This window comes from Mobula hypostoma, chromosome 3 (assembly GCF_963921235.1).
Source record: "Mobula hypostoma chromosome 3, sMobHyp1.1, whole genome shotgun sequence".
Classification (NCBI taxonomy): domain Eukaryota; kingdom Metazoa; phylum Chordata; class Chondrichthyes; order Myliobatiformes; family Myliobatidae; genus Mobula; species Mobula hypostoma.
Window position 1 is genome coordinate 167324194 of NC_086099.1, and position 14270 is coordinate 167338463.

General features: G+C 40.3%; 1 protein-coding gene across 3 annotated transcripts in view; it reads right to left on the reverse strand.

Moving 5' to 3' along the window:
* Positions 1 to 1085: 1085 nt before the first annotated feature.
* Positions 1086 to 14270, reverse strand: part of tbc1d5 (TBC1 domain family, member 5) — a 485913-nt gene continuing 472728 nt past the window's right edge. For all 3 annotated transcript variants that reach the window (XM_063044063.1, XM_063044064.1, XM_063044062.1), the window contains one exon: positions 1086 to 3141. In XM_063044063.1, coding sequence (XP_062900133.1) covers positions 2815 to 3141 — 327 coding nt within the window. In that variant the 3' untranslated portion in view covers positions 1086 to 2814. The remainder of the gene's footprint in view (positions 3142 to 14270) is intronic.

Genomic DNA, 14270 nt, shown 5'->3' on the forward strand with positions numbered 1-14270 from the left:
TGGCCCTTGTGGCTACAGGGGTCAGGGGGTATGGAGGGAAGGCTGGGGCGGGGTTCTGAGTTGGAGGATCAGCCATGATCATAATAAATGGCGGTGCAGGCTCGAAGGGCCGAATGGCCTACTCCTGCACCTATTTTCTATGTTTTTATGATTGGCTGATTAGATGTTTGCAGTAAAGAGCAGGTGTACAGGTGTATCTCAGAATGTGGCCATTGAGTGTATGTCATTGTTCTGACAAAAATATTTTGATTTCTGCTGTTACAATTACATTCTGATCACATCACTGTTCAAACACATTTTCACTTGGGATAAATCAATTGCTTTATTGTGCAGATATAAACGATGCTGGGGCAGAAGATGCCATTTGCTGCAGACTGCAATATTTTAGCTAGAAAGGTTGCTCTGTAGAAGTCCGTAATGTCACCATGCTTGATCTGGATTGTTGTCATGAAAGATGCTTGAGCAGTCAGAAATGAGTTGTGAATGGATTGGTCTTCTGTTGTCAACAGTATTCCTTTTAAATAGGAGATAAGTAACAACGCATTGCAGGTTACCTAATGGACTGGTTCAGTTGCAGTTTGTGTTGTAGTTCCATTTTCTGTCGGTAATGAGTATTGTGTGAAGAATGGTGTCTTTAGATGTGACTCTGAAACTCAAAGAGCATTAAGTATGCTAATGTGAATAGACCAAAAGGTACCCAATAACATTTTTCATTGAGTACACTCTGCAATAATGAGCATTTCCCCGTGAAATTTATTTGTTTGGTTAAACTAACCTTTCTTCACAAAAAAAATGGCTTCTGGTCAATAGTGTTTCAAGGCCAATTGTTTTTATAACCTTGTGTGCTAGTTGGTGCATCAATGTAATGGTCATATTTGTGCTGTTGGGATATCCCAAAGATGTAATAATGTGGTCTGTTGACTAAGGCTCAAAGCAGTGTGTACTGTATAACCTGCAGCATAATAAGGGACTACTTTTATGTTTTTAGTAACACGTTGTTGAATGCGCTATTAGGCGCGTATTGATCTGTACGTGTGTGCCGAGTTCAGTTTCTGCCAGTAAAGAACCATGAAACTTAGCTCCCATCTCCAGAGTTTTTATTAATAGCATTGTTGTGTAATCAGGCTACATACACAACACAGTGGATTAATGTGATCATAGATGTACGAATAATCAATTTCCTGAAATGTTGCAGAATTTCAATGATATTAATTCATAGCCTATTCAGGCATATTATGGCAGGTGAGTAAATAAAATTGGTGAATTCATAATAGATTGCATTAAGTATTTTCTTCTTGTACAGTGTCTTATGTTTGCTTTACGTACTTGAATACCACAGCTGGTTTCCAAGGCATCTATGGGCTTTTAAAGCAGTCTTTTGAAATGAGTCACATTGTATGGTTTATTGGTCATTTTATTCAGTATTTTGAGCTTGTAATTTTTCAGTTCATTAAGCAAATTCTGCACCAATAGAATCCTCATCATGTTCCTGGACAAAATTATCTTCTCCATCTAATTCCTGTATAAATTATAGGTTGTGCAAAAGACTTAATCTTTAATACAATACAGTCCTGTAAGTCTATTCTGTAAAATAAACCTTATATACTGAAAATTTTGCTTAACTGCATTACTTTCTATAGAGTAAGTCAAGACTTCAATAAGCACATAATTTGGATATGGCATTTGGTATACATTCTAATTATTGTTTTGGTGGCTCACTGTAGATTGTGGTCTGTATTAAAAGGTTAAATGGGATTTTTCATAAAAACACAAGTCATTGTTAGTACAATGCTTTCCAGTGATTTTTCCAGTTACACACTATGCATTATTTATATACATCCAAAATTGAACATTGCAGCAATAACCAATGGAAGCAAAATCTTTGTTACAACAACCATTTGGTAGAATGTAGCAGGTTCTCATAGTAGTATAAAATATGCAGGCAGCTACTTTTTAGAATTTACGAAGCTCCCAGTAACGAGTTTTGCAAATGCCACCAAGACTAGAGTACATAATGAAGTGGTATTTGAAGAAACAATACATGGCTAAATTATAAAATTGGAAGCACATTGTTAACATATTTCTATGACTTTCATGATGTAATCAAACAACAATTAGCATAAAGACTACAAAGCTTCAGACTATGAATCAAATTGACAGACTAATAAAACAGCATTAGTCATCGCAAGTACAATAATTATCAGACAGATAGGAGGTATTCATTTCCATTACCAAGGTTAGGATCCAAGGACTAACATGTCCAGTGCTTTCAACAGTTAGAGGATTAGACACTTGTACTTCCCCGGCATTTCAAAATGCTATCACAAAGTTGTGGGATAACGTCTTTGTTCCTATTTTTGTTGTTAAATTACTAATATAACTTCATTTTCTGATATCAGTAAATTATATTATAAATTCCTTTAGTCTTGTATCTGCCTGGGTGAGATGGGGAATGCAGTGCAGCGAAGCAAGCATGATATCCAAGACAGGTTTCTGCATTTATTTGTATAATCATGATCACCATAAGGAACTCCCACGGCTCACCAAGTAGTTTGAACTGCTTGGGGGAGAAGACCAAAGATATTTGTTGTGTGGTGTCAAAGGGTAAGGAATTACTTTTGATGGCTATGGCCCATCATTAACTATATTCAAATATTCTTTGTTCAACAGTGAACAAATATAATATAAACCTTACATGACTTCCAAACACAGGGAGGAGAGTTTCACTTGTTAGTCAGTCCTTATGGAATTTTATTAGTGTGCAGATAAAATTATTTTATATCAATATGGAGAGCAGCACTGACTCGAAACTTTTCAGATGTCCAGGGGACTGACAATTGTGAAATCAGAATCTTTGCTGTTGCTGCTGTCATCATCAGGACTGGATTCCAGGTTGCTGGATGGAAGGCGTAGAATTCCACCCGTCAGAGGATCAGAAAAAACTGAAGGCTGCCGTGTTTGTTTTTCAGTTGCATGAGTTGCATTAGAAGCTTTTAAGGTTTGATGTTTCTCTGGTGTGCCTCCTGTTGCTTCTAATTGCTTGGATGAATGCTCATGTATCAAGTCATCATCTTCATTGGTGACCAAGATGTAGTCATCTGAATTTCTACCATCTGAATTCAGGGAAGTCAGTGATGTGACCTAAAATAAATAAGGGACTAATTAAAATCCTGCAGGTTGCCAGATCCATTTACTAAGTCTCAGATGTGATATATTCCCAATTTTCCATCATGCTAAATCTCTACATTTAAACATCATATTCATGGTTAAGGTACAAAACTGATCAACAGATTTATTTACATAAATTGCATTTCAAATGATAGTTTTTTGTTTAAATACATTTAATAATTACTTCTAATGACCTAATTAGATGTAAATTTACTCTGAATTCTGTCTCGATTTGAAACCATCGAAATGTTTATCTACTTTCATTCATAATTTTGGATATTTACTGAACATTTCATGTCCAAACAAACTTTCTATTAAAACATAAGTCTTCCATTTTTTTGTCATTCCTTTAGCTATCTATTTGACAAATGATTAATCTTCCTCTTTTACTTTTGCCAGCATAATTTTGCCTTTATAAGCCTTTGCTGCTTAGTTTCACCTTACAATGAAAAATTAATTCCTGTTGTTATCATTGGAATCTCCTCTAATTTTCCCCTTGAAACCCTTCTTAAAAGTGGGTGCATGCAATCAGACACCACTCCAACTACAGCCTAACCACTGGGTTACCAAGAATGGAAAAAAAAGGAAAAGCTGACTATGTACAAATTCAATAAATAAAATTCTATGTATCTTATGTCTACAATATTTCTTATTTTTCATTATCAGATTATTTCCTCTTACATTAACCAAAGCAAATATCATTCATCAGCAAGAGTTCAAATAAAAAAAGTAGGGAGTAGAATATTACTTTAAAAGTGGAAATTAGAAGACAATATTTGGCCAGAGGCGGTATCAATTGAGCATCTTGTGAATATTATGGCACAGCATTAAAAGATTGTACACCAACTATCACATTCACTCTCTCGTGAGCCATTCTACCAGACCTAGTAAGATGTACCTGGTTGTTTTTTTTTGTTGAACATGTTAAGAATACTGGCAGTTTGCCTTTCATGCTATGCATTGTAAAGTTTTTCTTGTGGCTGTTGCAAAATCTGTACTCCTGTTGAATTTCAATCAATTAGTTGGAGGATTTCATTTAATAAAAAAATAGGAATTTAACAGTAACTTATAAGACTTAATGGCTTAAAACTACCTTCGAGATGCCAGTGCTTCTGAAATAACCTGCTGGTGCTGGATTACATCAGTTGTTGTGTGTGTTCCCACTGCGGTACCTGCCACTGCTCACTGCTCACCTGCCACTGGGGTATCTGGATTCCCCCGATACACAGTGGGCTACACAGATTTCTGTTGATTTTGTCAGCAAAATCTGGCCATTGAACCCGTACCATCTTTAAATTGCTGCAGGTACATTAATGGTAAGGAAATTATTGACAAAGGTTCTTGGGCCAGGATTTACATGCATTTTGGAAAAAGCATGGATTAATTAGGCATGCCTTTATGCAGGGGGCATCCTGTCTCAAAAATGTAATTGAGTTTTTGAGGAAATTCCAACAATGATTGACGAGGGCAGAGGATGTTGGCTAAATACATCTTAATGAACCATTTGATGGGGACCATCATACTGAGCTGGTCCAGAAGATGTGAACAGCACACACAAAATGCTGGAGGAACTCAGCAGGCTAGGCAACATCTATGGAAAAAAGTACAGTTGACGTTTCGGGCTGAGACCCTTTGGCAGGACTGGAGAAAAAAAAAAATGAGTGTGTTGCTTGAATTTCCAGCATCTGTAGATTCTCTCGTTTGAAAGAAGATACAATGTTTGTCCAATTTATTCTTATAGCTAATACTTTCCAGTCCAAGATGTCAAAGTCACATGCTATCTACAGTGAGCTGGTAGATAGGATTCAAAATTGGCTTGGTCATAGACGACAACGTAATAGTAGAAGGGTAGTTTTCTAACTTGAAGTCAACAACCAGTGGTTGGAAATTTAGTTGGTCTGATTAGTCAGTCTGCAAACAAAGGAAGTTTGTCAAAAGGTTCAGCAGGATATGGATCAATTGGACAGATGAGCAAAGAAAGGACAGATGGAGTTTAATCTAGTCAAATGTGAGGTGTTACATCTTGGTAGGTCAAATTGCAAGAGGAAAGTATACAGTAAATAGTAGGACCCACAGAAGTAATGATGCTTTGGTGCAAGCTCTCTGAAAGGGGCAACACAAGACGATAGGGTGGTTGGGGTGTTCGGTATAAAAACTGACATGTCATGTTGCAGTTCTGTAACATTTTGGTTAAGTTACATTTGGAGTATTGTGTACAGCTCTGGTCACGATGGTAGAGGAAGGATGGATGTTTTGGTGAGGATGCTGCTTGGTTTGGAAAGTAATAGCTATAAGGAGAGCTTGGACAAACTTGGATTGTTTTGTCTGCAGTGTTAGGAGTTGAAGGGTGAACTGAGAAAAGTATATAAAAATGAGAGATATAGTTAGGGTAGATAGCCTTTCTCCCCAAGGGTGGAAATGTCAAATACTAGAGCACAGATTTAAGATGAGAGTGGGAAAGTTTAAAGGAGATTTGCAAGACAAGTTTTTCTTTATGAGACTGATAGGTTCTTGCACTGCACTGCCACTAGAGGAGGTAGAAGAGTGACATTTAGATTGGTAACAAGCAGGAAATAGGGATATGGACCAAGTGCAGGCAGATGGGGTAATAGTCAGCACAGACACAGTGAGCCGAAGGCCCTGTTCCTGTGCTGTCCTGTTCTTTGTTTCTATTCCTCAGTGAAGCAGACGCACTGATAGCAATGGGAAGAAACAGATTCTGAGAGAATGGTAACAGACCTTTGTATTTGATCTGTAAGTTTAAGATCACACTGGAAAAACTGGACTGGTGTGGCCTAGCATAGATAAGCTTGTGGTTGGGCTTGAGATTTGGAATTTGCTAAGGACTAGATCTGTGATCCAGAACTATAAAAGAGATTCCGGTATGACTGTTGGAAGGCTACTTTGAGAGTGAAAAAACAATTCTGATTGAAGAGACTGAATCAGGTGCATGTCATCTCTGGCAGGGTTTGCAGGCCGTTACTTCCTAGAAGGCAAAGGTTAACATCATGAATGGCTGTGAGGCTTCACTCCCAGAGGAGTTAAACACCTTTTAGGTGCGCTTTGAAAGCAGGAGTTAAACCACACCTGAGCAAGTCCTGCAGCAGCCAGTGATTCTGTGATCTCTGTCTCGGAGGCCGACGTCCGAACATCTTTCAAGAGGGTGAACCCTCGTGAGGTGTCAGGCCCTGATGGTGTAACCGGTCAGGCACTGAAAACCTGTGCCAACTGGTGGGAGTGTTCAATCCGTCACTGTTGCAGTTGGAGGTTCCCCCCTGCTTCAATCATACAAGAGCCCAAAAAGAGATGGGTGAGCTGCCTCAATGACTATGCCCATTTGCACTCACATCTACTGCAATGAAACACTTTGAGAGGCTGGTCATGGCCAGAATCAACTCCTGCCTAAGCAAGGACCTGGCCCCGCTGCAATTTGCCTACCAGCTCAATAGGACAACAGTGGATGCAATCTCTCTGGCCTCCACTTGGTTTTGGATCAACTGGACAACAGCAGTACCTATGCCAGGCTGCCCTTTATTGTTCAACACCATCATACCCTTTAGTACGAAACAACAAACTCCAAAACCTGGACCTCTGTACCTCTTTCTGCAATGGATCCTTCACTTCCTCACTGAGAGACCAAAGGGAGTGCAGATTGGAAATAACATCTCCTCCCCGCTGGCAGTCAACTATGGTGCACCTCAAGGATGTGCGCTCAGCCCACTGCTCTACTCTCTCTTAGCCCAAACTGTGTGGTTGGGCACAGCTCAAATGCCGTCTATAAATTTGCCAATGACACAACTATTGTTGATAGAATTTCAGATGGTGATGAGGAGGCGTACGGGAGTGAGATAGATCAATTGGCTGAGTTATGTTGAAACAACAACTTTATACTCAATGTTGGTAAGAGCAAGGAATTGATTGTAGACTTCAGGACAGGCAAGTCTAAGAACCCCACACCAATTCTCTTCGAGAGATCAGCAGTGGAAAGGGTAAGCAGTTTCAAGTTTCTTGGCGTCAACATCTCTTGACTGTCTATCCTTGGCCCAACACATTGATGCAATTACCAAGGCACAATAGCAGATACATTGCATTAGGAGTTTGAGGAGACTTGGGATGTCACCAGAAACTCTCATAAATTTCTACAGATGTACTGTGGAGAGCATTCTAACTGGTTACATCACTCTTTGGTATGCAGCATCCACAACACAGGATTGAAAAAAGCTGCAGAATTATGCAAACTCAGCCAGTTCCATCATGGGCGCTATTCTCCCAAGCATCAAGAACATCTTCAAAAGGTGATGCCTCAAAAAGGTAGTATCTGTCATTAAGAACCCCATCATCCAGGACATGCCCTCTTCTCATTGCTACCATCAAGGAGGTGGTACAGGAGCCTGAAGACACACACTCAACATTTCAGGAACAGCTTCTTCCCCATTGCCATCAGATTTCTGAATGGACAATGAACCCAGGTACACTACCTCACAATTTTTTTTGCTCTCTTTTTGCACTACTTATTTAATTTAAATAAGGATGAGGTTAGGAGTACTTGCAGGCATATGACAAGATATGGTTAACGTCTTATCCAAAGGAAGCAATCTCAATAGTGCCGTATTCCTTTGTTTTCTTTAACCCAGGTGATGGGGCTGTCTGTGAGTCACTGTGGGGCAGGGGATGACAGAATTATTCAGGGATTAACACAAGAGGGTTTGAGAGGCAGAATGACCTGCATTAAAATACTTCTGTTGGCACACTTGGGGCAGTTTTCAGAGGGTAGGGCTGTATCGTGGGCTGCTGGGTGGTGTAACTTGTTGGACTGGAAGGGCCTGTTCTGTGCTGTATCTCCAAATAAATCAATTCTTATGTTCAGTGTAGGAGGTAGCACATCAGACTGGGTTGTCCACAGTCACTCTTAAAATTGGATGAAAATGAGGGAGGTTTAGTGGAGCTGCCTACTTCCCATACTGACCTACCCTACCCTGATGGGATATTCCACCTCCAGAAGCAAGGACATGATGCTGAGGCTTGGAATTGTAACATCAGACCACACTTGGGACATTGTGAGCAGGTTTTTTGGGCCCCTTATCTAACAAAGAATGTGCTGGTATTGGAGACAGTCAAGAGGGCATACAGAAAAATAATCCCAGGAGTGAAAGTGTTAAGGTATGAGGAGTGTTTGGTGAATCTAAGCCTGTACTTGCTGGAATTTAGTAAAATAAGGTTGCAGCCAAATCCCCACTTTTAAAAATATTGAAAGGCCTGATAGAGTGGACTTGGAGAGGATGTTTCCTATAGCGGGAGAGTCTAGGACCAGAGGGCAGCACAGCTTCAGAAGAGAAGGAGATCCGTTTAGAACAGTTCTGTCCAGTTCTGGTCGCCTCACTATAGGAAGGATGTAGAAGCATTGGAAAGGATGCAGAGGAGATTTACCAGGATGTTGCCTGGTTTAGAGAGTATGCATTATGATCAGAGATTAAGGGAGCAAGGGCTTTACTCTCTGGAGAGAAGAAGGATGAGAGGAGACATGATAGAGCTATACAAGATATTAAAAGGAATAGATAAAATGGACAGCCAGCGCCTCTTCCCCAGGGCACCACTGCTCAATGCAAGAGGACATGGCTTTAAGGTAAGGGGTGGAAAGTTCAAGGGGGATATTAGAGGAAGGTTTTTTACTCAGAGTGGTTGGTGCCTGGAATGCATTGCCTGAGTCAGTGGTGGAGGCAGATGCACTAGTGAAATTCAAGAGACTACTAGGCAGGTATATGGAGGAATTTAAGGTGGGGGGGGGGTTATATGGGAGGCAGGGTTTAAGGGTCGGCACTACATTGTGGGCCGAAGGGCCTGTACTGTTCTATGTTCTATGAACAGAGATGAGGAGAAGATAGGCAGAACTCAGCATGGTTTCCTTAAAGGAAAATCCTGCCTGACAAACCTATTGCAATTTTTTGAGGAAATTACAAATAAGCTAGATAAGGGAGATGCAGTGGATGTTGTATATTTGGATTTTCAGAAGGCCTTTGACAAGGTGTCACACATGAGGCTGCTTAACAAAATAAGAGCCCATGGAATTACGGGTAAGTTACATACGTGGATAGAGCGTTGGCTGATTGGCAGGAAACAGAGAGTGGGAATAAGGGGATCCTATTCTGGTTGGCTGCTGGTTACCAGTGGTGTTCCACAGGAGTCCGTGTTGGGGCCACTTCTTTTTATGTTGTACATCAACGATTTGGATTATGGAATAGATGGCTTTGTGGCTAAGTTTGCTGATGATACAAAGATAGGTGGAGGGGCCGGTGGTACTGAGGAAACGGAGAGTCTGCAGAGAGACTTGGATAGATTGGGAGAATGGGCAGAGAAGTGGCAAATGAAATACAATGTTGGAAAGTGTATGGTTATGCACCTTGGCAGAAGAAATAAAAGGGCAGACTATTATTTAAGTGGGGAGAGAATTCAAAGTTCTGAGATGCAATGGGACTTGGGAGTTCTCGTGCAGGATACCCTTAAGGTTAACCTCCAGGTTGAGTCAGTGGTAAAGAAGGCAAATGCAATGTTGGCATTGATTTCTAGAGGAATGGAGTATAGGAGCAGGAATGTGATGTTGAGGCTCTATAAGGCACTGGTAAGACCTCACTTGGAGTACTGTGTGCAGTTTTGGGCTCCCTATTTAAGAAAGGATGTGCTGACGTTGGAGAGGGTTCAGAGAAGATTCACTAGAATGATTCCGGGAATGAGAGGGTTAACATATGAGGAACGTTTGACCGCTCTTGGACTGTACTCCTTGGAGTTTAGAAGAATGAGGGGAGACCTCATAGAAGCATTTCGAATGTTGAAAGGCATGGACAGAGTGGATGTGGCAAAGTTGTTTCCCATGGTGGGGGAGTCTAGTACGAGAGGGCATGACTTAAGGATTGAAGGGCGCCCATTCAGAACAGAGATGTGAAGAAATTTTTTTTAGCCAGAGGGTGGTGAATCTGTGGAATTTGTTGCCACGGGCGGCAGTGGAGGCCAAGTCATTGGGTGTATTTAAGGCAGAGGAGTGGGACTAAATGGGAGAATGGATCAGCTCATGATAAAATGGTGGAGCAGACTTGATGGGCCGAATGGCTGACTTCTGCTCCTTTGTCTTATGGTCTTAATTTTAAAATAAATTTCTTATTGTAATTTAGTATTATGTATTGCTGCCACAAGCAACATATTCCACGCTATATGCCAGTGATTCTGACCCTGGTTAATGGAAGGTGAAACCATTTGGCCAGAATCATCATGCAGTATTTTATCCCTATTCAGCTCCACAGTTCTCTTTGACTCGAATGATATCTCTGTTCCATTGACATGGAAAATAATTAATTTGTACCCCTGAGGTACAATTTATAATTTGTTAATTATGTACAGCAGTACAGTAATATGGATTTTAAATGAAAATTAACAGTAATGCATTGTTGCTCAAGGCAGACTTTTACTGTTTTCTGATGGTCATAGATGTACATAACTTATGGATAAGGTTACACACCTGTTGCAAAGTAAGGTTCATGTTCATTACAAGGATAGTTGTTAGTTCTGTATTAGAAATATAGTTTCTAATAAAGTATTAACAACTCTCTTTTTCCTGTTTGGTTGGAAATATGCTGGTGCAGAGTAAAGGGCATTAGTCCAAAGTCACAGATGCATCTCTGAGACAAGGCATTTAATTTATACTTTACTCTATTGTCACCAAACAATTGATACTAGAGTGTACAATCATCACAGCGATATTTAATTCTGCACTTCGTGCTCCCTGGAGTACAAATCGATAGTAGATATTAAAAATTTAAATTATAAATCATAAATAGAAAAGGGAAAGTAAGGTAGTGCAAAAAAACCGAGAGGCAGGTCCGGATATTTGGAGGGTATGGCCGGGTCAGGATCCGTTCAGCAGTCTTATCACAGTTGGAAAGAAGCTGTTCCCAAATCTGGCCGTACGAGTCTTCAAGCTCCTGAGCCTTCTCCCGGAGGGAAGAGGGACAAAAAGTGTGTTGGCTGGGTGGGTCGTGTCCTTTATTATCTTGGCAGCACTGCTCCGACAGCGTGCGATGTAAAGTGAGTCCAAGGACGGAAGATTGGTCTGTGTGATGTGCTGGGCTGTGTTCACGATCTTCTGGTCTTGGACAGGTCAGCTTCCATACCAGGTTGTGATGCACCCTAGAAGAATGCTTTCTACGGTGCATCTATAAAAAATACTGAGGGTTTTAGGGGACAGGTCAAATCTCTTTAGCTTTTTCAGGAAGTAAAGGCGCTGGTGGGCCTTCTTGGCAGTGGACTCTGCTTGGTTGGACCAAGTCATTTGCCATGTCCAATCACTCTGCTGTCTCCCTGTGCCAAGTTTGCAGCATGCCTTGGCTAGTGTGATTTCACAAATTTTACCTTGGCAGAAACACTGATGGAAGAATAAACTAATTTGTCAATACTATTTTGGTATACTCTTCTATTTTTTTGTACAATTAGACACAAATCCATTTTGTATCAAAATGCTGCAAACAAGTATTCATAGGAAAGAAAACCTCAACAAGGGCCCATTTACATCCACAACTCATGCAGGATGTTCACTTTCCAAGATCCAGTTGTATGTAGACAAGAAAATCAGTGAACCTCTTTCTCACTCATAGGAAAGAAGTAAAGTTGGCCCAGTTGGCTGATCTGTACGGCATGGCCACCAGTGATGCAGTGTATTGTAACAAGTGGGATGACAACTGGCTTTTATGATTCACTTTAACTTATTTCATTTTTTCATATGGCAATGAGTTGGTGCCAGCTCCCAGGAGAACCACGACGACCCATTTACCTTCTTGTATCTTCATCTCTTGTAAGCACAGAAACATTGCTCTGATTCTCCTGCCAGTCACCTACCTATCCTTGGGGTTTCAGACTAGTTTCCCTCTAACCTATCCATCTCTCACTTCCCCATCAACTCCCTAACATCCTCAGGAGTCAATTATTCTATCTATTGTATGAAAATCTGTTTTGTTCATAAGGAACAGCAGAACATTTAAACCAAACAAGCACCACAGGGATCTGCTGCCTCAAAGCATCAGCCACCTGTTCAGGCCTTCCTCTGGTACTGCCTGAATGGAGTTCACACGTTTTCAATGCAGCATTGTGGCTTTCCTTCAAGCACTCAGATTTTGTCCAATATTCAAGAGGTATGCGGATTGTTCAGTTAGTTGACCACTGTAACTTACTCCTAGTTTGTAAGTGAATGTTAGAAACTAGGGTAGTAATTAGGAAAGTAAGGAGAATAAAAGGGAATTAGTATACTTATATAGGTGCTTTATTTTCAGCATGGATACAATGGATAAAGGTAATTTTCTGATAAAGAATCATGATGTGGATGCTGTGGGCTATTGACAGCTTTAGGATCAGCAGAAGATACATTTGGAGGGCTATTGGAACATGCAGTGGTTTCACCCAAGGTCAGAATTACAGCACTAAAGGAAGTATGACAGTTATGCAGTCAAAATGAGTGTAGAGTTAAGAGCACGGAAGGTGATGAAGGGATCTGTAGATCAGAATGGGATACTTTGATATAATGTACGTATTGGTTAATGAAAGCGGTTTGAGTCTTGGAATGTGGTCAGTTATATCAGACCTCACAAAAGCACAACATTTAGAATCACAACTGTTGTGACTTTTTTCTAAGGTTCCCTGAAATGGTGAGTATGATGAAACTTTGGAACAATGACTAATAGAAATGAGTCAATCATGCTCAGCTTGGTGGTTACGGTTCCAAGTTAGCTGGAGGGAGCTCACATGGGAGCTTGTAGTTAAGGGGAAATGGAAGAGAAATTCAGGAGAGCAAGAGCAGGAAAGAATCAGCATGGACCATGCTGTATGAAGGTGCTAAATTGTTGGTGTAGAAAAGTTCATGAATTCTACTTGTTGGCTTTGCGTTCTTTACTCTTTTTTTTTGTTCAGGAAAGGATATGATCATCGTTTGCTCTTTCTAAAAGGCTCCCTTTTGCAGGGGTTATTGTATGACTATTGAAGTATTCAAGAGATGTGAAAAGAAAAATAGGAAAATCTTAGAAATGCTCAGCAGATCAGGGAGCATTGTAGAGAAATGGATAAAGTTTCAGGTCAGTGATACTTCGTTTGATGTAGAAAGATTATGAAACAGTCACAATTTAAGTTGGAGAGAGGTAAAGACCAAGCAATGCTGGGTGAGAGACAGCACTGAAAATTTGCTAATGGAATTGATTTGTCTAGATGAGGTGTTAATAGAAGAGAGAGGAAAATAGGTTGGAGCTGTTCTGTATTATACAGAACATGCCTCTGTTGCTCTCACAGTAGTTGTCACCTGGCCTGCCAAATGCTTCCAGGATTTTCTATGCAAACACGAGGAAATCTGCAGATGCTGGAAATTCAAGCAATGCACACAAAAAATGCTGGTTAACACAGCAGGCCAGACAACATCTATAGGAAGAGGTACAGTCGGTCTTGGCCCGAAACGTCCACTGTACCTCTTCCTATAGATGCTGCCTGGCCTGCTGCGTTTACCAGCAATTTTTGTCAGGATTTTCTACTTTTGTTTCAGGGTTTCAGCATCTGCACATATTTTTAATTCTCGAAGGGCAATTGTCCTCTAATTTAAATCAAAATGGATTATTTTTGTATTTTCAATGTTAATTTTGATCCTTCTGTTTATTTACAGTGCCAATAAAATATATTCACCCCCTTGGAAGTTTTCATGTTTTATTGCTTTACAACGTTGAATCACAGTGGATTTAATTTGGCTTTTTTGACACTGAGCAACAGGAAAAGGTTATTTTATGTCAAAGTGAAAATAGATCTATGCAAAGTGATCTAAATTAATTACAAGTATAAAACATTAAGCAATTGATTGCATAAGTATACACCTCCCCTCCTTTAATATAACAGAACCAAATCATCACTGGTGCAGCCAATTGGTTATAGAAGTCACATAATTAGTTAAATGGAGATCTATTTTTGGGAATCTGTGTGCAGTCAAGGTGTTTCAATTGATTGTAGTAAAAATACACCTGTATCTGAAAGGTTCAACTGCTGGTGAGTCAGCATCCTGGCAAAAACTACAAAAGGAAGACAAAAGAACA